This window comes from Penicillium cosmopolitanum (genome assembly GCF_028827165.1).
Source record: "Penicillium cosmopolitanum strain IBT 29677 chromosome Unknown utg000012l:1.0-3308103.0:1.0-3310761.0, whole genome shotgun sequence".
Lineage (NCBI taxonomy): Eukaryota > Fungi > Ascomycota > Eurotiomycetes > Eurotiales > Aspergillaceae > Penicillium > Penicillium cosmopolitanum.
Genome location: NW_026622682.1, coordinates 2,838,819 through 2,859,431, shown reverse-complemented (window position 1 = coordinate 2,859,431; position 20,613 = coordinate 2,838,819). Strand labels below are relative to the sequence as shown.

Genomic DNA, 20,613 nt, shown 5'->3' with positions numbered 1-20,613 from the left:
GAATGTCCTGCTGCTTAAATTATCAATCTTAGCAGATTTTGCGAGGCTTTTAGGAATTTGATATCTGTCTAGACCTGAAATTCCTTTTTGTCTGGGTAGGTTTTGCATAATTTACTTTTGCTATTATAATGAAATGTCTCAAACAACCTTAGAAACTGGCTGTTCAGCGAGGGAAGGGAAACATAAGAATTCCGGTAGAACCGAAGTCTGAATGGACGTTTAGGCTCAGAATTGAGGTCAACGCTCGGCGATTCAAAGCGATAAATACACTTTATTATAATTGACACGAAGTAAATTTCCATGCAAACTGTATTCTACGCCCGTTATATCATGATTACTTGCTAGCTAAAACGTCATACAAGGAAAGAAGGGCGAAGGTGTATACGTAAAAAGGAAAAGCCATTTCGATTAATCAGGACACTTGGAAAATGTAGATGCATCACAATTTGCCAAGGTCTTAGACTCAGCTGGGGTGCCAAAATGAAGGTTGCACACCTACGCAATCAGCGGCTGACACTATTGGGAATGAATTCATCAATATTTGATTTCTAACTCGTTTCCGTAGGTAAATATCATTGAGTCACGTAGTCAAAGTATTAGGTCGCAGTGTCCAGACTCTGGGATTCACACATCTTCTTGTAGATCCCTTCCTGCTTGATAAGCTCTTCATGAGACCCGGCCTCAGCAACTCTTCCGCCGTAAAACACAAAGATCTTGTCCGCATATCGCACCGTAGACAGGCGATGAGCTACAGCGATTGTGATCCTCTCATCGCTGGTTGCCGCCTCCATAAGTGCTGCTTGGACGACTCTCTCCGACTCTGAATCGAGCGCGCTCGTGGCCTCATCTAGGAGAATGACGGACGGGTTTCGGACGAGCGCACGGGCAATGGCAATACGCTGCCGCTGCCCTCCAGATAACTGACTGCCGCTAGTTCCACAGGGAGTGTTAAGTCCATCCGGTAGAGAGATCAGAAATTCCCATACATTGGCAGCCCTACAAGCGGCCTCAATCATGCTGTCATCCACTCCATGCAAATCGCGGCCACTGCCATCAGAATCTACGTCAACACCCATGGCAATGTTTTCGCGGATACTGAGAGGGAAAAGAACTGGCTCTTGTTGTACGAGAGCAATCCGACGACGGTACAGCGTTGGGTTAAGTGTTGTCAACGGACTTTCGCCGTCGATGTAAATTTGCCCGCTGGAAGGATCATAGAACCGTTCGAGGAGCGAAATCATGGTGCTTTTCCCACACCCTACAGATACGCGTTAGCATCTACCAGCCGATAGCGAGAGCCTGGAAAAGAAAAGTTCGTACCTGAGGCGCCAACGAAAGCGACAAAACTTCCTGGTTTGATCTGTATAAATCATTAGTAAACGCCCTTTAAGTCGGTAACAGCGAACTGTACCTTCATGGAGATGCCTTTGATAACGAAATTTTTCGGTGCAAGTGGGTACGTGAACTTGACATCCGAGAACTCATACGATGAACAGCTATTTGGGGGGGAAATATCTTGATTCGCCAGTGTTTCTCGTATCGTGGGCGCAAGGTTGCATAGCCAGAAGTAGTAGTTGGCCGCAGATGATGCTTTTGTAAAGCCTGCGATGATGGAATGTAAGCATGTGGAGTGACGTGGCGTTTTATGGCCTGGCACTTACTTCCAGCGAAGCTAAACATTTGTCCCGCTCCCTGTCCAGAGAAGTATACCGCCATGAAAGACACAATGAGCTGGTAGAAGGTGATCTCCCCTTGGGACAGAAGCTTCGACCCCCACCTGTGCACAAAGTTAGCGGACGAGCATGAAGGCAGATAAGTAGGGGGCTAACCAAAACCCTAATCCCAAGACAAAGTATTCGACAGACTGCGTGAACGCATAAAATATCATCATAGTGAATAGTGACCGCTTTGAACTGGAAATGGCATCATCCAACTCCGTCGTATATCTCTGCAAGACCTTTTCCTCAATGGCCAGAGAAGATACTGTGCGAATCGCGTTTACGGACTCCGAAGCCACAGATGCACTGTTAGAAAACCTGCTGTCGATGATGCGATTCATTTTTGTCTCTGTTCGGATACGAACGTATCCCGATAGAACCATGGGGGAATGCCAGCACACACACCGACAAGTCCAAGCTTCCACGACGTTGCAATTGACAGGACCCCACAGGCAAATACCGTAACAATTGATATTGTGATAACTGCAATGCTGAAGCCCATGAGCTCGAAAATTGACTGTGCATAAGAATCAATACGGCTGACTAGTGCTCCGACCGTATTTTCTGGACGGTCAAAAAACAGAAGGTCCTGACGCAGCATTGCAGTGAACATATTCCGCCGCACTTTCTGCGTAATCGCCTAAACAAGTCAGCTTCAAGTTCTGAAGGATCTATAACTTTTGGTCGAGATCACTAACTTGGGAGATAACATTGGTGGCCCAGCCTAGCAGGAAGAACACGCAAAAAAGCCCAAGTGCTATGACAAAAAACATAAGGGAGATAAAGTTACCCCGTGTCTGCATGTCTGGGGTCTTGAGCAAGTCCATGACATTGGCCAGCAAAAGAGTCTGACCAGGGTACATGCCAGCTGTGAAAGCATTAGCGTCACCCGAATAGTTGATAGATAGAGATATCTTACCTCCAACAATGCATCCAATCAACGCTACAGCATACCATGGCCAAAGCTCCGGCGTGACTGAAACAAGCTTCAAAATTGTATGTACAATGCCAGTTTGATGAAAGTCCGTCAAATCTTCGGGATCTTTGATATCAGAAATCCTGGCATCCACTGTATTTGATTTCGCCAGAGATCGACTTTTTTCCAGTGCGACAGGGATTTCGTTGTCAGAGCTGTCTGCGACTTTCTCGGGTGCCTGGGGTGACAGATCCTGGGCCTTGACCAAGCTAGCATATGTGCCCCCTTTTGCTACTAATTCCTCGTGAGTACCCTGCTGCACAATCTTGCCTCGGCGCATGACGACGATGTTATCAGCAGCTCGGATCGTCTTTAGCTTATGCGCGATAACTATTGTGGTGCGAGACTTTGATGCTTCGTCCAGAGCCTTTTGTACAATGGATTCAGCGCTTGGGTCCAGTGCGCTTGTCGCTTCGTCGAGTAGCAGGATCTTTGGCTCCGATATTATGCTGCGTGCAATGGCAATTCGCTGTTTTTGTCCCCCCGATAAGGAGACCACCGCGCTCTCCAATACGGGTGTCGTAGCCTTGAGGAAGCGCTTCTATGAATTCGTGAGCGAATGCAATTTTCGCAGCGGCGCGGACTTGTTTCTGTTGCTTCTCGAGCGGTGATGACTCCCAAGGCGTTCCAACTAAACCGTTTGAAATATTTTCGAAGACTGTGCCGTTGAAGAGAACGGGTTCCTGGTGAGACTTAGTATTCCTACTGTAGACAATCTGACCGTATAAACCACACCTGTTGGACAAGACGTATCTTTGTCCTCAGCCACTTCAGGTCCAGGTTCTTGATGTTCGTGCCATCGAGCTTGATGACTCCGGAGTCTGGGTTGTACCATCTCTCCAGAAGTCCCACAATGGTGCTTTTCCCGGAGCCGCTGGCGCCCTATAGACCGAGATGTTAGAGTGATTTGGTTTATTTTGCTCGGTCAGTCTCAACCTACCACAAGCGCGGTCACCTTTCCCGCTGGTACGCTCAAGTCAAAGTTCTCTAGCACGCGAACATTTGGTCGTGTAGGATAACTGAATGTTACACCTCTAAGTTCAACATTTCCAATTGTGACATTCGGTTTCTCTCCAATTTCGTGAAAAGGGTTAATGTTTGATGGACGATCAATCAAGGAGAATAGTTCGGATGCCGCTGTCGCGGCCTGACTGAATGTCACAAAATGAGGTGCTATTGAGTTAAGCGTTGCTGCTGCGATGATGACAGAAAATAGTACACTACAGAGGGATCAGAGAGAGAGTCAGTCAAGCCATGGATGGTTGGGTGGGTTAATCACTAACGTGAAGACTGTTCCGACACTTTCCACTTCTCCTCGGGCCATCATGCCTATTCCCTGCCAGAAGGCGAGGCCCATACCGGCAAATAGGACAAAGTACTCTCCCGCAAACATGATCCCGTATAAAGCACTCTTCTTGTTTCCGAGATTTCGCGCATCTTGAAGATGTATTTCATATTTTGACACCATGCGTGGGCCAAGATGAAATGCATGCGTCGTACGCGCACTGCCAAGCACAGCCTCGGCAAAGCTACCAGCATTGGCGTAAGTTCGGAGAATCTTCGTCTCAATTCTTGCGTCAAAAACGCTGACCCCAGCTACAATAATGAGAAGAGCCGGAAGAATGCAAATGATGATCAGCGTCAACTTCCACTGAGTTTTGAAGGCTATTATGAAAGCCGCGATAAAGGTAGCGGCAGCCTGAAACACTTGCCCAAGCTTCTCGGAAATGCCATTTTGGATGAGCTTTCCATTCGATGTGGCTTGCATCGCTATGGACCCACTCGTGCCTTGGTCAAAGTAACTGACTTCCTGACTCAAAGCGGCCCGGAGATATGTGTGGCGTAGATTGCATGTTATTCTGAGTGCGACATATGTGAGAAGCGAGGCGTAGACGTAAGTCAAGACAAGGCGAGCAATTCCAATGTAAACGAAGTAGAGGCTGTGAATTGGAAATTAATATCAACTGATTTGTTAGTTTGGGGCGGCTTACGAATATTTAGCAACGCTTTCCATGAAGACCTCTGGGATTTGGCCCTGCCCGAGAGTGACACCGCTGAGTAAATTGAAAAAGTTGCCCATGACGAGATTCACTAAGGCTAACGCAACACCAGAACCAATCGCGGCTATGAAGCCTACGATCTCCAGAACATAGTCGACAGTATCACCGTACTTGAAGACTCGCTGGATTGTAGTTATTAGACTTGCATTATTGCCAGGTTTTCATTATATCACCTTACCAGGTATCCATTGCCGCGAGCAGCTTCCGTGGAGAGGCTAGACAGTTTGGTATCTTCCGAGACAGAGGACCCAGAAGAATCGGATGGTTTTTCAGTCTTAAAATCTCGCATCCTTAACGTAGAATTGATCAGAGGCAGAAGACGTGAGGAATTTGTCTACACGCTGACGACTTGGGCAAAGGGTCCTTTAAGCAAGGTCTAGACTTGAAAATATCCAATCTGCCTGAAGTGTATTTCAAGAGGACTTTTAACATATTTCGGTGTCTCAAAGGACAGTTGAAAGTCCGCAGCATCATTGATATGCATTGGCTGGTCGGTGTCTCTGGACAGTCCGTAATGCCGAGACCCACTCGGCAGCCCGCGGGCCCCGCGGGCTCCATTTGGACCCTCCACCTTAATTCCTTCCTTCATCAGTATTCTTTCCTTTGACTCCTAACAGGCAACAGTGAATATCCAGGTGTTCTACATTTTCAAATTGAATGTGGCTCGACCTTTCTTTCTAGGCTCGGAAACGGCCGAGAATTATTGGATACTTGTGATAACAAAATGATCTCTCATCACCCGGTCTTCTCGCACTTTTTACTTCCTCAAAAAAAGCCCCATGGAGTGGTGGCGGATTCGCGATGTCATCAGAGGATAGTTCTGCGCTTAACGTCAAGTCAATGGAGAGTCGCTATTTGTCTGATAAAGAAGATGAGGGCCATCAACCTTCCATACCGACTCAGAAACTCTCAGTAAGTCGACCGATAACCTCATCAAGATGAACGGTGGGCTAATCTGGAACCAGTGTGAACATTGCCGAGGGCGAAAGGTATGTCCATAATATATGAAGTAGCACCCGCTTCTATTCCCATACTGATCGGAAGTCAAGGTTAGGTGCGATCGCATTCATCCATGCACGCCATGCGTGCGAAAAGGAATCCTGTGTGAATTCCCTCGTGGCTTCAAGTCTAGACAGAAGAAACAACGAACTCTTGACTCGACCACGTGGTATGCTTCGAATGAAATGTTGCTATCCTCTCAATGTACTGATGTCAACTCAGCAAAAACAAAATTGAGGAAATATCGGGGAAGCTTGACCAAATACGATCCGTGATCGATACAATCCGACTTCCACCCAATCCTGTTGATAAAACTTCTCTCGACTCGCAATTATCCCCCTATCCGCATCTGTCGTGGAATCTAACCCCTCAGTCTCAACCGCGGGGCCTATCCTCATTACCAAGTACGACGCAAGGCAATGTATGTGACGCTGATTCAGAGGGAGAAGCGTCACTCAAGACACACGCTGCATATGCTGCCGACCTGGTCGAACAGATGGTAGGCAGCACCTACACTGGAGTAAAGTCGGATATAATGTCTAGTCTCGATGCGTTGCGGAATATTGTACAGACCAACAAGCAACGGGAGTCCAAGAGAGGGAATTCACTACCTTGCAACCCAGTGGAGCCTTCCCTTCTCGGAGGCTTGGAGATGCCACCATTAGAAACAGCCATGACGTGTCTGAATATGCTCAAAGGTAAGTTTTCCTTCTAATAATTCCATGAATATCACTGATTCGAATCTCAAGAGCGCGAAACTATCCTTTATGTCTGTCTTTTCGAAATCGAATCTCTTGGAGAGTTCGTCGAGTATCTGCTTTGCTGCTACTTAAAAAGGCCATCGCATGCACATCTTATGATTGCAAATGCCGGCCTGGCTCGGGCATTTAACGAGTGCGTTTGCTACGATATGGAACCCGGGATACGAATTGAATACGAGCGGAGAGCAGGAAACTGTCGTCAGAACTTGGAGATCCTCATGTCTCAGCTTCCTTTTTCTGCATCTCATAACTTCGACTTGGCGCTTGCCTTGTCAATGGCTGTGTGTTCATCCTGACTTTCAAGTAGAAGATCTTTGAAGAAGCAATTAACTAACAAATCTTCATCTAGTCAACCGAATACATGACCTTGTCTAGACCACGAATGGCCTGGAAACTTGCGGTTCACTCGGCGCACATATGTCATTCCCTAGGATACAACCGCAACGACACTCTTGGGGTAGAATCTTCTATTGCTACCAGGCGACAAAGAAGACTATTCCTGGGCATTTTCGTCACGGAGAAATCGCTTGCCTTCCGATTGGGGAAGGCGTCAACAATTCGCAGTAGCGATGTACCTTTGGTGGACGCCGGAATCCTTGAAGGTTATAACGTCTACTTGAAACCATTTTGGCATAAATGGGTAGCCATTTCACTTCTACAAGACGAGGTATACGACAGTCTTTGTAGCCCACGAGCACTGATTCAATCAGCCGCCGAAAGAGAAGTCAAAGCCCGCACTCTCGCGGCGCAGATGGAGAACTTGCTCTTCAATCAGGACGCTGCTGAAGTACCATTCACCAAGCCTGACAAATATCCATCCCCCGGCTGACATTTTCCAGATCCACTGTATGGAAGAAATACGAGCTACTGCTGGGGAAACCATATCAGAAATATTCACAAGGGCTGAGAGAATAACAGGATTGGCAATATTGACTCTGATCTATCGAACAATAGAGCCAGATATAGCTACTGGAACAGTACTCTCTAGTCAATGTATTTCAACCGCTCTTCGGGCCCTGAGCGAGCATCAGGAATGCATGCGTCTACTGGAACACACAGAACACAACATGATGGATTTTTACGTACAATGGTGAGTAATTCCAGTTTCATCCCAGAAAAAGTCTCATTCAGACTATCCAGGGCTTTGTTGTCAGCACCATTTGTGCCATATATTGTCATTTTCTGTCTCGCCATCGAAACATCGTCGTCTCTTCATTTAACCAAACTCGCATCCGTTGTACATGCTACTGAAAAGGTGGCATGTAACTATAATGACGCCTATGGAAAGCAATTGGCTATTTTCAAGCTAATGTATGACGTCGCGTGCAAATGGATCAAGGCAAAAAACGCCAGTTCTGGAACGAGAGGAACTGAAAGCTACTCAACTCAGATTTTAAGTCCGCTGAAACAGCCCGCGGGGACAGGAGTTAGTTCTTCATATCAATTCCCCGAGACCAGAGGTCTTGAAAGTCTAGGATCAGCTGTAAGAAACGTAGGTGGAGAGCAGAAAGCCGCAATGCCAGGCGTACAAGGGTATCAGCTCGGGGACTGGATGGATCAGAACTACCAGATATTTCAACTACTTGACGACGATGCGTTCTTTGGCTATTGAACGAATTATTCAACTTTCAACAATCGCAACCTGGCTTCGCCACCCATCGACAAGTCTTGGTACCAGGCTCTTTTTTGACAAGAGGTGGCGCAGTGGCGTAGGAATCCGATATAGCTGAAGAGTCTTGGGAAATTCACAAGGGGACAGAATACACTCAAGAATAGCCACAAGTGAGAACACCGCCACTGTCGACGATGGCTTATTGCAGACTTTTGAGCTTCACATGATATTTTCTTATGCTTTCGATTTTGCATGAGTCGGTCTGGGAATAAAGACATACTACGAAGTAGGGTCACATCCATGTCCGCACTGGCCTCGGAATTACCGAGGATGAAATGCTGGAAGAAAGATGATGCTTGGGTGAGGTTTTGGCCCCAAGAGTGTTGCTGAGGCTGACATGTGGGTCAGCCTCCCCGTTGGGTACCTTCGCCGTTACGAGTACTACTAGCATGCTGCTGAATATCCCTTGCTTCCATTTAAAATTTTGGTTCATTTGACCACAAACGATTAGTTCTCGACTATGTTTGATATGGTATCTTTGATTCAACAAGAATTCTGCAAGACATGCATGATCGTGTTTCGGATTCTCATTGAAATTGGGTCTAAATTTTGTTCACCATTTCTCCTTTGAAGATGAGGTGCACAGACCTTGGAAATCAAAGCCCCCTCACCCGTCTTGGCAGTAAGCTCATCCAATCCAATCCCGGTTGGCCCTATGCAGAGCCTTGCTGACTGCAGCGCTCAAAGAATTATTGTGATCTGGCGCAACACCAGAGTTGAAACGATATTGAGCAAGGTTCATTTCATACCCCCTGTTTCACAATTTGCGATACCTTTGAGATTGTATCGCAACGCGGAATGGTGTCTTGGGTTTAGAAACTGGAATGCATACAAAGCGAAGCAAAATTAAAACGGGAACTTGAAGTGACTGATTGTTATTTTCTCCCCAGGTTGTATCACGGCCCAGATGCATCCAAGTGGATCCCAAGGAACGCCTGAGAGCACCCGGAGCAAGCCTAGTCTGATTGTCTTCCACCAAAATAGGAACGATTTGCTATTCACGGACCGAACCAAAAGAGCTGACCTAGAACAAAGCCTGCGGTCTTCAGCCGCTAATTATATGCCAAGTCATAGTGTGTTGGCCCTATTCGGTCAGGTCTCTTTCAAGTTTGAATGACCCCTTCTCTTCCCCGCTATGCATTCATTCTATCAACTGCATCTCACCGCACAGCATCACTATCGTTAACGTCAACTCAAAATGCTGTTTACGCGACAGTTTTTTTGGTCTGCTGTTGCGTCAATCACGGTGGTGGGTCTTGGAGGTGCACAATCAACACCTGGTACCCGGACCACAACTACAGACTCTACAACCTCTTCGACATCGACTGGAAAGGCAACGCATACGATTCAAGTTGGGCCAAAAACCAGCCCACATGCCTATGTTCCCCATAACATCACAGCGAATGTCGGCGATGTAGTAGTCTTCGAGTTCTACCCCACTAATCACTCAGTCGTTAAAGCGGACTACGATGCGCCTTGTGTCCCTGCTGATCATGGACGTTTCTACTCGGGGATCTTCAACGATTTCAACACCAATGATGGCAGTTTGGTTGGGCCAGTAAGTGGAACAATCTATAACGACAAAATGGCATACGGCAATAAATGGCTAACGTTGACCTCGATAGGCACCTACCTGGTCGGTGGTCATCAATAATACTGAGGTACTACGGTTCGCACAACCAGGACATGGATAACAGTTCTGACTTCGTTTTTCTATGCTAGCCAACTTTTTTCTACTGCACTGCCCTCGATTCCTGCATAAAAAATGGCATGGTTGGTGTCATTAATCCGGTATGGACTCTTCACCATTGACGCCTTAACAATCAATGGACCTGACATCAGTTTGCTTCCCTAGAACTCCTCTCAAACATTCAAAACACAATATGACAAAGCACTTGATTCGCCATACATGCTAGTTCCGGGACAATCACCTCCAGCGGAGGGAAGTGCAGATTCCGGCTCAGGTTCGAGTTCAAGCTCAAGCAATGATTCCTCCGGCAGTGGACACGGTCTCAGCAAGGGTGCCATCGCAGGGATCGCTGTTGCAGGTGTTGTCTTTTTGGGAATCCTGGTGGCACTTTTCTTTTTACTCGGTCGCAATCGAGTTTATAAGCAGTGGATGTCCTCTCAAGATGGGAGAACTGAACGTACTGCTCGGTGGGCACTTTTCAACCATCCGAATGGTGGTCCTGAGGTGGCTAGCAATGCAGGAAAGCCACCCATGACAGACACAACTTCCGTTTCGAGCCCCGATCCAGGTCGTTACAATACCATGTCGCCACCACTTGGCGACGGTAATTCTAGCTATGGCCCTTCATCGCCGCGTCATCAGTCCGGGCATTGGAGTTGGGACCCTTCCTTCAATCCCCGAAATGCCCGTGGCCCATCCGAGCTGGAGGCGAACAACGTCATCCACCAACTTCCTGAGTCTAGCAATGAACGTTAAACAACCGATGAAGAACTTCAGTCAAATACTTTGGATAGGGATGCCCAGGTGACGGCCCGGGGTCGGGACTCGGAGTTTTCGAGAGTACCCAGGGGTTTGGTACCACTACTATTATATACACTAGTTAATTGATGCTCACCTGCCCAGGTGCCCAGATGGACAACAATATTTCGTGGCTTTTTTTCATGGCCGGCGCCGTTAAGTACCTACTCTATTTGCGATATGTGATACCTTTGATTTGATACATAGCTCTATAAAATATTTGTTAAATAATAAATGGCCATTCAGAGCACTGTTACTAGTAGATGCATCACATGACTGCTGATCCCTGATCTCGTGCCGCTCTCCACATCGCGGAAGGTTATCACTTCTGCAGGATCGCATTGTACATACATACTTTCTATCAAACTGACCTAGCGACAGAGACCCTTGGCCTCTCAAGGCTCAGAATGCCCCGAGGCCCTGAGACGAGGTCAAGATGGGGGTGTTTGAACTGGTATTGGATGCCAACTCATGTGTCGGAGACTCCCGAATCAGCTAACTCCGTTGAACATGCAGCCGGAAACGACGTAAAAAGTGCGACGAGGCTCGACCTGGGTGCCAGATTTGTGTCGAACGTGGTGTTGAATGCGTCTATCCTGACTGGTCTATGGTCAAATATGCACGAACTCGAGACCGCGTGCGAGAATATCAGAATGCCAGCAACAACCCCACATCTAGCCAGCCGGTGCTGCTTCCTGCAAATCCCAGCAGCCCCGAGACGAAATTTGTTTATCACTTCTCGACTATCTTGGCTAGCTTGATCTCATTTTCTTTCCCTCAACCCGACATATCGAATCCTTTTCTTCTACATGTTCTTCCACGAAGTTCCAGCTCAACACAGGTCCAACGTGCTGTGGAAGCCGTTGCTGCGGCCCATCTGTACCACTTGGGAGCAGAGACGCGCGACCGTGCGACTCAACTACATTCACAAGCTTTGAGCCTCCTAGCCACTGAGCTTTCATCCCCACAACTAGATGGTACTGCGCGAGTCAACCTGCTAGCCAGCATTTTGCTATTGATTTACTACGAGGTATGCTCCAAATCGTCCTCAGTATAGCCAATCCTAACAAGCGCTTTCAGATTGTACTCGGCAACTCTGCTGATAACGCATGGTGTCACCTCCAGGGAGCCAAAGTCTTACTCGAATACCAGGATGAAACGGTCGGCCGCTCGTGTCTCCTATTTTTCCGAAAAGTCTTCCAGTATTTCAATGTCATGCTTGCCCTATCTCTTGGGAGACAACCTCTTGTTATTTGCGGCGTGCACGGTCCCGAGTTTACGGACAGAATAGATACTGTCTTCGGGTGTGCTGGTAGATTGTGGCCTCTTATGCACCGTTTAGCCGATTTGATCGGTCGAATCCGACTCGGCGAGGATGGAAGAGAGGAAGCCCAATCTCTCATAGGCAGCTTGCAGGTTTGGTCAATAGAGTCATCCCAATCATCCGACGCGTACATGGAAGCCATGGCGCAAATCGCGAGGGCGTACAAATTTTGCGGTATCCTGATGCTTCGCATGATAATAATATCTGCTGATCCAGATCCGGACCATGGTCTTCTGAATTCCCAGGATCAAGAGCTATATCGTTCTGCCTTCGACAGTGTCCTTCGAGTCTGTGTGCTATCAACACCCATGGCTACTCTCACTTGGCCGCTGTATATTGTGGGTCGCCTCGCAGGGTCAACAAGCGACAGAACAGTCATCATGCATATATTTTCACAATTTCTCGAGAAGCACCACATGAAGGTTGTCGATGGGGCGAGAAAAGCTGTGTGGTCTTATTGGGGAGAGGGCATGTCGAAGAGGCGAAACTGGAAGAGTTTACCACCTGTGCTGCTAGGATGAAATACCCGGGTTCTTGCTGGTTGCTGATTTTGCTGTCTAGCTCTGCATAGCGTATACCTTCATTTCAAAATTGTTTCATTTTTTCTTCTTATTTATCGATCAGAATTGGAGCCGCCAGTGATTGAACCTCAGATCTACACCGTACAAATCAATGATTCCAGGAACCTCTCCACGCGCTCGGCGTCTTCCAAAGCCACCACGATACCAACATATCCATCTGGACGAACCACTGCTAGTGCTCCCTTGGCAATATCGACGCCATATGCCTTATACACATCGTCCAATTCATGTCCGCTGTAAAAGGACATCTCGGAGTATTGCTTCACTTCGTTGGGGATATCATTCCACATGAAATCCCTATCCAAACGTGGATGAATAACCACCTGTTCAACCACCGATTGGGGAAACCGTGGAATGACACGTCCAAGGCTACTAAGAGTCTTTGCGGAGACCCCTCCGGATCTAAAATATCGGTGGAAGTGAGGCATAAAATGCGAAATCTGCCGGTGGAAGCAAAGTCTGGAAGCGTATTAGCATTTATTAAATTGAATTGAGCTATCAAACTTCGACCAGGATTAGCTTCAGCCTGAATCTTACCATCTTGCAGGTCCCGACGGTATCCATCTGCATGCCGCACAAGGCGTACATTCAATAATCTCCGACCCGGCCGAAGTATACCGGATAAATAGTCTTCCCCGGATATGGGATTCTTCGCACTTTTATCGCGGTTCACGGCCATGTTCTCTGGGTACTCAATTCCACACCCGCTGGTGAAGCCGTTGCCTCGACTAAAGACCTGCAAAAATTCCTCGTGTGTTAATCCTCCAACCTCGTCTTCAGAGGCCCCGATCTTGCCAGAAAACATCGAGGAGAAGTCGCGGTCAAATGCAATGAGCTCTTGGGCAATAGTGTGTCGCTCCTTGTGGTATGTGGCGAGGATGGGGTCCGGTCCAGCAGTTCCTGCGCTTGGAGTGAGCCCATGGATCGAGTATGCGAGTTTCCAGGCCAAATTATAGGAGTCCATCATTGAAACATTCATTCCTTGGCCCGCCTATATATCAGAGTTAGTGAAAACTCGAATATTTTTATCAACCGAGGAAAATTTCAGAATCGGGGACACACCTTGGGGCTGTGGGTGTGGCAGGCTATAATTTCATGTTAGCGAGACACCTCCGTAGCTAATTTTCAATCTGAAGAATAAAACCTACCATCACCTGCGATGAACACACGCTCTACCCCTTTGGAGTCCTTTATGGAAAAGTTGTCCGTTACACGCTGGCCAATCTGGTATGCCGCCCACCAATCGACTGCTCCGTCCTTCTTCGGCCGGATATAATACGGCTTGAATGCAGCAGCCGCATTATCGAAGATCGTTTTTTCAGTAACCTGGCTGCGCCGAGATCGAGCATCTGCTGGTTTGTTGGTCTCATTCGATGTTTCTGCGTCATTATCCGGGTTGATATCCCCCGGGACTTGGACATATAATCGCGTAAGATAGTCCCCTGTCGCAATCCTTTCGCGAGGGATTACCATAACCGAGCCTGCCGGGGAGTGGATAGCACACCGACGTCTGATGTCGGGGAAATCCGTGTCCACGATCAAATCCACGACGCCCCAGATGTGATCCAGCGATTCGCCTTCCAGCTTCAGGCCCATGCTGCGACGGACCACAGAGCGAGCGCCATCCGCCCCGACCAGATATTTCGACCGCACCGTCTGTCTTCGGCCTTCAGTTTCGATTTCGGCAATGACGGGGAATTCGGAGTCGCCTGCCTCGTCGATCTTCACGTCGATGAGCTTTGTATTCCGCTGGACGCCTCGCTTCGAGTATCGGTGGAGATCTGTTTCGAGAATTCGTTCGATTCGGCCTTGATGAATCGTGACTTCGTGTGGAAATCGTGCGGGGACTGAAACATCCTGAATAATGGACGTTCGCTCAATGATCTTTTCCTTGTCGTTCGAGGGGTTCCAAAACGCAACCTGCGTCAAATGGTCAGCGATTCCCCCGCCAGCAAACGGATGATAGCCAACATACCTGCCACATCTGACAACCTTCTGTGAGGATCTCATCTGCCAGGCCCAGCGATTTCAACGTTTCCAAAGTGCGAGGTTGGAGTCCATCAGCTTGTCCAGACTTCAAGGTCGTCGGCTTCGCATCTACGCAAAGCAGCGACTCGTCACTCAACCCGTAACGCGCCAAAAGTAAATTCAGCATAAGGCCAGCCGGCCCTGCACCGACAACCACAACCTCGTATCTCTCTACATCGTCACTACGAGGCTCGGGTTTTGGAGATCGACGTGGGAGCGGGGGAGCGAAGGAGGGCAGGACGCGCAGCTCGCGCGACGCGGCGGCGTATTCGGTGAAGACCGGCATTGGGAGAGGTTGACGCGGCTTGCAGGAACTACAGGAGGAAAGAACCGCATTATGCGCGTCTAGGGGGAGAATTTATATTATATGTTTGGCGAGGAGGCTATTGGAACGAGGGGAGTGAGGGGAAAAGTGGAGGAATGCTTTTTGCAAGACTTCGTGGTTCTAGTGGATCGAGACATGCGATGGGCCACTCAGAAGCGCGAAAAGTGCCTACCAAGTGGATTGGTGAGATTCTGGTAATCAACAGTCAGGATTGATCCGGTGCATTTAAAGCTCGGATGTACACTGAACGGCTATAGATTCGGGGTCTCGGAAATATTGTAACTACTAGTTACTCCCGTAGTACTCCTTGCTTTCTCCAATTAGCCTTTTTTGATTTACTAGCAAGACTCGGAGGATTAACATATCCATCCACCTTGGCACGCGATAAAGTTATTCAAGGGCCGTTCATGGTTGAAGACAAGACAACTACCGACATTCAGGATTAAATGGTCTTTAGAATTTGGCTGTCTTCAAGTTCTCATGATGTAGTCGTAGTAGTAGGTAAATAGTAGTAACCAGTGTAGTCAATACCGACAACTCTTGCTAACAACTTGAACTTAACTAGTTGACCCAACTATTTTCAATTTTGGCCGGTGGCTGGAATTTGCTAATAGAAAATCGCCATCTTCGACGCGGTCGCATTGTTTAGGGGTTGGGAATTGGCTCGCGCAAAATACACTCATCAAAGCTAATTAATCACGCTAGCATGAGAGTGAGCTGGCTTTCTGGTCGCATTTGGGGCCGAAATTCCATCGAGGCTCAGCCTTCTAACGTAGCGCTCGCACTGTTGGACTAATTTAGAAGCACTCAGGCATCAGCCGCAGTTACGGCCGCAGTCGCTCGCACTGACTTGGGGGCCAGATCGGCACGGCAATGAGGCTGCGCCCCCAGCTCGACTGACACAATCAAGTCGAAATCGCTGCTATAATTGCCTGTCAGCAACCTAAAATTCGAGTTGGAAAGTTGTTTTTCTTCCCAGCATTATCCCCAGCTCTAGGCACCATTAATATTGACCCACTCGTCTTTGCCTTGTAAGCATTGAAACGCTACTACTCATTCCAAGGTTCTTGAAGTTATATATCCAACAAATCCCCATTAATCACCGAGCTCAACAATTCAACAAACCTTGGAAAATATCATTGAAGAAAGTCCACCATGAGCGGTTTCACAGAAGATCTGGAGGCTGGGGCTACGCATACTGGTTATGGTAAGGTTCTCTACACAAATGGAAACCTTGGTTTAAATTAATTTCCTATCTACAGAGCTCCCATCTCTCCAACAGAAAAATGGCTTCCAAAACATACTTCAGACACGCCGTCTGATCAGCGACGAGCTGAATAAAATCAGCGAGACCCAACAAAGCCTACTTCGACCCGCCCAGCAAGCAGTGTTAGATGCGACAACCCCCACGGAGGATTACCAGGCCAATTCCCGAATGACAACCATCGAAGAGGAAATCTCAGAATGCTTCGGGCGGATCCGCGGACTTATTGCTGATCTGAAAGCTACCTCTGACCGGGCCGACCCTCGCGTGGAGGAGCAGATTAAGATCATCAGTAACACCATGGAACAACCGTTGCAAGATTATCGCCTGGAACAGATGCAGTTCTCGAAAAAGCTTCGAGTACAAGTGCGACGTCGATACCAAATTTCGCACCCCGAAGCGACAGAAACAGAAATATCCGAGGGCGTTGAAAATGTCATCCAGGGTGGGGAGCAGCTATTTGCAGTAAGTGACATCATATCGCCTATGTTTATACGACAAATTCTGACTTGTAAAAGGTCCAGGGTGCGCGAACTCAACAGGCCAATGATGCGAGAAACGCAGTTCAACAGCGATCGGCAACTATTCGCAAAATCGAGCAAGATTTAATGACGGTTGCGACGTTGTTCCAAGAGATTGCTGAACTTGTTGATGAGCATGAGTTTACTGTAGAAAAGATTCAAGATCATACTGCAGCTGCCCACGATGATCTGCGCAGTGGCAATGAGAAGCTTTCTTTTGCCGTGACGAGTGCACGTAATGCCAAGAAGTACAAGTGGTATATTTTGCTAGTCATTAGTGAGTCTGAGGCGCAGTTGCTACTTTCATCCGTCTATATGCTAATCAAAATGCAGTCTTGATTATTGCGGTTATTGTTGGTGCCTCCGTGGGTGGTGCAAGGCAACAAATCACTGTTAAAATCCATGTGCTTTCCGAACTCTGGCTGGACCTACAGGGCCAACACCACTATATAATTATAAATGAAAGTTATCCATCTAAGATAGAGTGCCATTTGATGGGCCATAAGGTTTCTGTGATTTTCGGATCTGTGTAGTACATCATTTGAGAATTGGACATTTGACGGGGAAACGACGCTACGGTTATAATTCCGCTCACCTGCGGAATACTGGCGAACTCCGAAGCGAGACGGTTAGAGGTCCGAGTCAACATTATGGGTAAAAAACGCGGCAGATACTAGTGCAGCTTTGTGCCGACCTAGGCCCGTGTCTTACCCCCTCGGTTCTCTCAAAACTTAACTGAAACAGAAAGAACAACGAGGTCATGACTCGGAGTTTGCATGTCGACGTGAATGAGGACCCGGTATGAATCGATTCACACTGTTTGCTGACCGAATACAGATTACCTCCCAACCCGGTCAATGATACAGCTAAAACCCGTTTTAATAGTAACCTCGTAAAGTTACACGCCAAGAAATAAGGAGTAGCCAAAAGTATATCCCCGCAACAGGGTGGAGTGGGGTGGTGACAAGCAGGGGGATTCCCGGTCATCCACTCACAACGGCTATCACTAAATTACGGACCACTTGTCCTGAGAATCTGTGATGATCATGCGTACTATAGACCGGATAGTCACCAAGTCTCCATATATCCGAGAACTGTGGGTCGCATTTGGGGTTTTCCTGGTGGTAAAAATTGTTGAAGGGATGCACTAGCCGGAGAGGGAGATTCATTTTACGGATGATCCTTCCCAATTGGGGGAAATATGGATGCTTCAGGGTCGGCGGTGTTACGGAGAAATTGGAGTAGAAAGGTGGAATTCCGGTAAATTATAGAAGACCCTGAACATTTATTTTTAAGGTGGATTGTTTCCGGCGCCAGTTTGTACAACCCTTTAGAAAGAGTACAAGGATAGTCTGTGGTCTGGTTATTCCCCGGTTTCCCAATTATTTCGCCATCCGCATACCACTATGAAACGTCTTTCTCGGGTTTTCAGCAGTAGCCCAAAAACTGTCTCTGCTCGACCTGAGCCAGCGGCGATTGCACCGGAAAGGCCCAAGCAAGTCGTTGAGGGTCGGTCCATCGATGAGGGCCGACCCCTACGAGTCGTGGTTATCGGAGCCGGCATTTCTGGAATACTCAGTTGCATTCGTTTCAGGCAGAGGATCCCAAACATCGAAATTTGTGTATACGACAAGAATCCGGATATAGGAGGGACTTGGTTTGAAAATCGATATCCCGGCTGTGCATGTGGTACGTAAATTACCCCCATTGAAAGGAATTACGCCGAGAAGAATCAAATTGCTAATTTACCTCTACGATCAGATATTCCCGCCCATACATATCAAGCAACCTTTGAGCCGAACAAAGAATGGTCTACTTTCTATGCTAGTGCCCCAGAAATCCACAAATATTGGAAACATGTCGCGGAGAAATATGGCTGCATGAAGTATATCAAGTTAAAGCAACAAGTAAACTCGGCGACATGGGATGAGAAGAGTTCGAAGTGGAAGCTAGAGGTGAGCGCCACGTGTCCCATTACCTTTATGGCGATTGACATGAGTTTTAGATCAAAGATCTGGACAGCGGCTCTTCATACACAGATGAAGGCAATATTGTGATCCAGGGAACCGGTTCTTTGAATAACTGGAAGTGGCCAGATATTCCAGGACTGAATGACTTCAAGGGCAAATTATTGCATAGCGCTCGCTGGGACGAGGAATACGACTACTCGGTAGGCATCTCATGCAGTTTTACAGATCGCATTGACTGATATCGGGATAGAATCAACGTGTTGCCGTTATTGGCAACGGCTCCAGTGGAATTCAGATTGTTCCAGGAATACTACCCAAGGTCACACACATTGACCACTACATGCGCAGCCGCACCTGGGTGTCGCCCACTTTCGCAAGGGAGCACATTGAGAAGCATGGCAACGGAAAGGATAACTGTGAGCACATTGCTGAACTAATGGATGAAAAACATTTAAAAACTAATGATCGAAAGTCACATTTTCCGCCGAGGATATTGAGGAATTCAAGAACAACCATGAAGCATACCAGAAGTTCCGCAAGGGTATGACAAGCTCAATACGTGTGAAGCGCATCAATTAATAGGCGATAGGTGTGGAGTTGGAACTCCAGTCGATTCACGGCGCTACTCTAAATGGACACCCAATGCAACTTGGAGCCCACGACGCCTTTGTCGAGAACATGAAACGGCGATTGGCAAACAAGCCAGAGCTAATCGAGGATCTCATCCCCGCATTCCCACCAGCATGCCGGCGTCTCACCCCGGGGCCAGGCTACCTCGAAGCTCTCACAGATGAAAAGGTAGACATCATCAAGTCGGACATCATCAAGATCGATGAGAAGGGCATCGTCACTGCTGACGGACAGCACAGAGCCGTTGACGCGATCGTCTGCGCGACTGGTTTTGACACAACCTGTACTCCCCGCTTCGCAATTCGGGGTCGCGATGGTGTCCTTCTTTCAGAACGCTGGAAAGAGACCCCTGAGACCTACATCGCGGTCGCGACGGATGGGTTCCCGAATTATTTCATCTCTTTAGGTCCAAATGCCGCGCTAGGGGAAGGAAACCTGTTACTTCTCATTGAAAAGGAGTTGGACTATTTCACCATGTGCGTAGAGAAAATGCAGCGAGATAATATTCGAGCCATGGCTCCACGCAAAGAAGCTGTTCTCAAATTTCGACGGTACTGCGATGAATATTTCAAAGGCACGGTGTTTGGTGGAAAGTGTCGCAGTTGGTACAAGGGGGGTACTGAAGATGGTCGGATTGTGGCTCTATGGCCTGGTATGTACAGTTCATGCTTCTTTTATGCTTTTTTTTAGGATTCGCTGGAAGTCATTTGTCCATTTCGAACAGCTACTAACTGACTGTCTAGGCTCGTCGCTACATGCTCAGAAAGTCTTTGCACAGCCCCGATGGGAAGACTATGAATATGAATATGTCAACGATAACCCCTTTGGTTGGATTGGCGATGGCTGGACGGAAAACGAGAAGAACGACAAGATCCATGTGAATTACCTCGATGATAATCAGGTCGACTTTCCTCCGGCAAACTTGAAGTAAAACAAATCCTTCCGAAGTTGAGTCTCAAATTTGAGACATTACCAACCGCAAGAAGCTGAGTGGATACGAGTATACCAGTACGGGTCAATTAGTTAGAGTTAACTAGATATTTTGCCGGATTTGAAGACTCCTGTACTCCTAAGAACTCGCAGATCGATATGAGAATATGGAGATAGTCTATCTGAAGAGTAATCAAGCCATGAATGTAGTCTATAGGTAACCCTGGTCGGATCAAGTCTGGTAGTGATATCATGCCAATACCATACAATACACTCTGGTGTATCCACGAGAAGTACATCCACGCGTCATCCATGCAAAATCCAAATTCCAGACCCACCGCGGTACTTGCAATCCACTGCAGAAGC

At 47.7% G+C, this 20,613-nt stretch overlaps 8 protein-coding genes across 8 annotated transcripts; 6 read left to right on the top strand and 2 right to left on the bottom strand.

Moving 5' to 3' along the window:
- Positions 1-596: 596 nt before the first annotated feature.
- On the bottom strand, positions 597-5,043 carry N7509_013824 (ABC transporter B family protein; the record flags this gene model as incomplete). Its single annotated transcript, XM_056638461.1, has 14 exons — positions 597-1,258; positions 1,321-1,360; positions 1,412-1,602; positions 1,662-1,777; positions 1,830-2,067; positions 2,124-2,358; positions 2,417-2,586; positions 2,638-3,235; positions 3,279-3,377; positions 3,430-3,576; positions 3,635-3,914; positions 3,978-4,634; positions 4,686-4,876; positions 4,933-5,043. The coding sequence occupies 14 exons, from the start codon at positions 5,041-5,043 to the stop codon at positions 597-599; spliced, it is 3,735 nt and encodes a 1,244-aa protein (XP_056481968.1).
- Positions 5,044-5,625: 582 nt separating this feature from the next.
- Positions 5,626-7,343, top strand: N7509_013823 (fungal specific transcription factor domain-containing protein; the record flags this gene model as incomplete). Its single annotated transcript, XM_056638460.1, has 6 exons — positions 5,626-5,666; positions 5,720-5,743; positions 5,887-5,922; positions 5,976-6,451; positions 6,503-6,795; positions 6,864-7,343. The coding sequence occupies 6 exons, from the start codon at positions 5,626-5,628 to the stop codon at positions 7,341-7,343; spliced, it is 1,350 nt and encodes a 449-aa protein (XP_056481967.1).
- Positions 7,344-7,362: 19 nt separating this feature from the next.
- Positions 7,363-7,940, top strand: N7509_013822 (transcription protein; the record flags this gene model as incomplete). Its single annotated transcript, XM_056638459.1, has 2 exons — positions 7,363-7,604; positions 7,655-7,940. Coding segments are annotated over 2 exons (528 nt in total), but the record flags the coding sequence as incomplete, so codon positions are not given.
- Positions 7,941-9,384: 1,444 nt separating this feature from the next.
- N7509_013821 (cupredoxin domain-containing protein) lies at positions 9,385-10,632 on the top strand (the record flags this gene model as incomplete). The annotated part of the gene is made up of 4 exons (XM_056638458.1): positions 9,385-9,744; positions 9,812-9,847; positions 9,909-9,977; positions 10,042-10,632. The coding sequence occupies 4 exons, from the start codon at positions 9,385-9,387 to the stop codon at positions 10,630-10,632; spliced, it is 1,056 nt and encodes a 351-aa protein (XP_056481965.1).
- A 449-nt stretch (positions 10,633-11,081) lies between these two features.
- Positions 11,082-12,519, top strand: N7509_013820 (Zn(II)2Cys6 transcription factor; the record flags this gene model as incomplete). Its single annotated transcript, XM_056638457.1, has 3 exons — positions 11,082-11,128; positions 11,191-11,704; positions 11,755-12,519. 3 exons carry the CDS (start codon positions 11,082-11,084, stop codon positions 12,517-12,519), a joined length of 1,326 nt encoding a protein of 441 aa, XP_056481964.1.
- A 134-nt stretch (positions 12,520-12,653) lies between these two features.
- N7509_013819 (putative phenol monooxygenase) lies at positions 12,654-14,893 on the bottom strand (the record flags this gene model as incomplete). Its single annotated transcript, XM_056638456.1, has 6 exons — positions 12,654-12,902; positions 12,953-13,038; positions 13,117-13,570; positions 13,642-13,664; positions 13,728-14,499; positions 14,555-14,893. The coding sequence occupies 6 exons, from the start codon at positions 14,891-14,893 to the stop codon at positions 12,654-12,656; spliced, it is 1,923 nt and encodes a 640-aa protein (XP_056481963.1).
- A 1,194-nt stretch (positions 14,894-16,087) lies between these two features.
- On the top strand, positions 16,088-17,250 carry N7509_013818 (uncharacterized protein; the record flags this gene model as incomplete). Its single annotated transcript, XM_056638455.1, has 4 exons — positions 16,088-16,139; positions 16,195-16,661; positions 16,715-16,994; positions 17,051-17,250. 4 exons carry the CDS (start codon positions 16,088-16,090, stop codon positions 17,248-17,250), a joined length of 999 nt encoding a protein of 332 aa, XP_056481962.1.
- An 873-nt stretch (positions 17,251-18,123) lies between these two features.
- N7509_013817 (flavin-containing monooxygenase) lies at positions 18,124-20,248 on the top strand (the record flags this gene model as incomplete). Its single annotated transcript, XM_056638454.1, has 7 exons — positions 18,124-18,406; positions 18,479-18,672; positions 18,723-18,887; positions 18,938-19,103; positions 19,160-19,228; positions 19,277-19,969; positions 20,061-20,248. The coding sequence occupies 7 exons, from the start codon at positions 18,124-18,126 to the stop codon at positions 20,246-20,248; spliced, it is 1,758 nt and encodes a 585-aa protein (XP_056481961.1).
- Between the last annotated feature and the right edge of the window lie 365 nt (positions 20,249-20,613).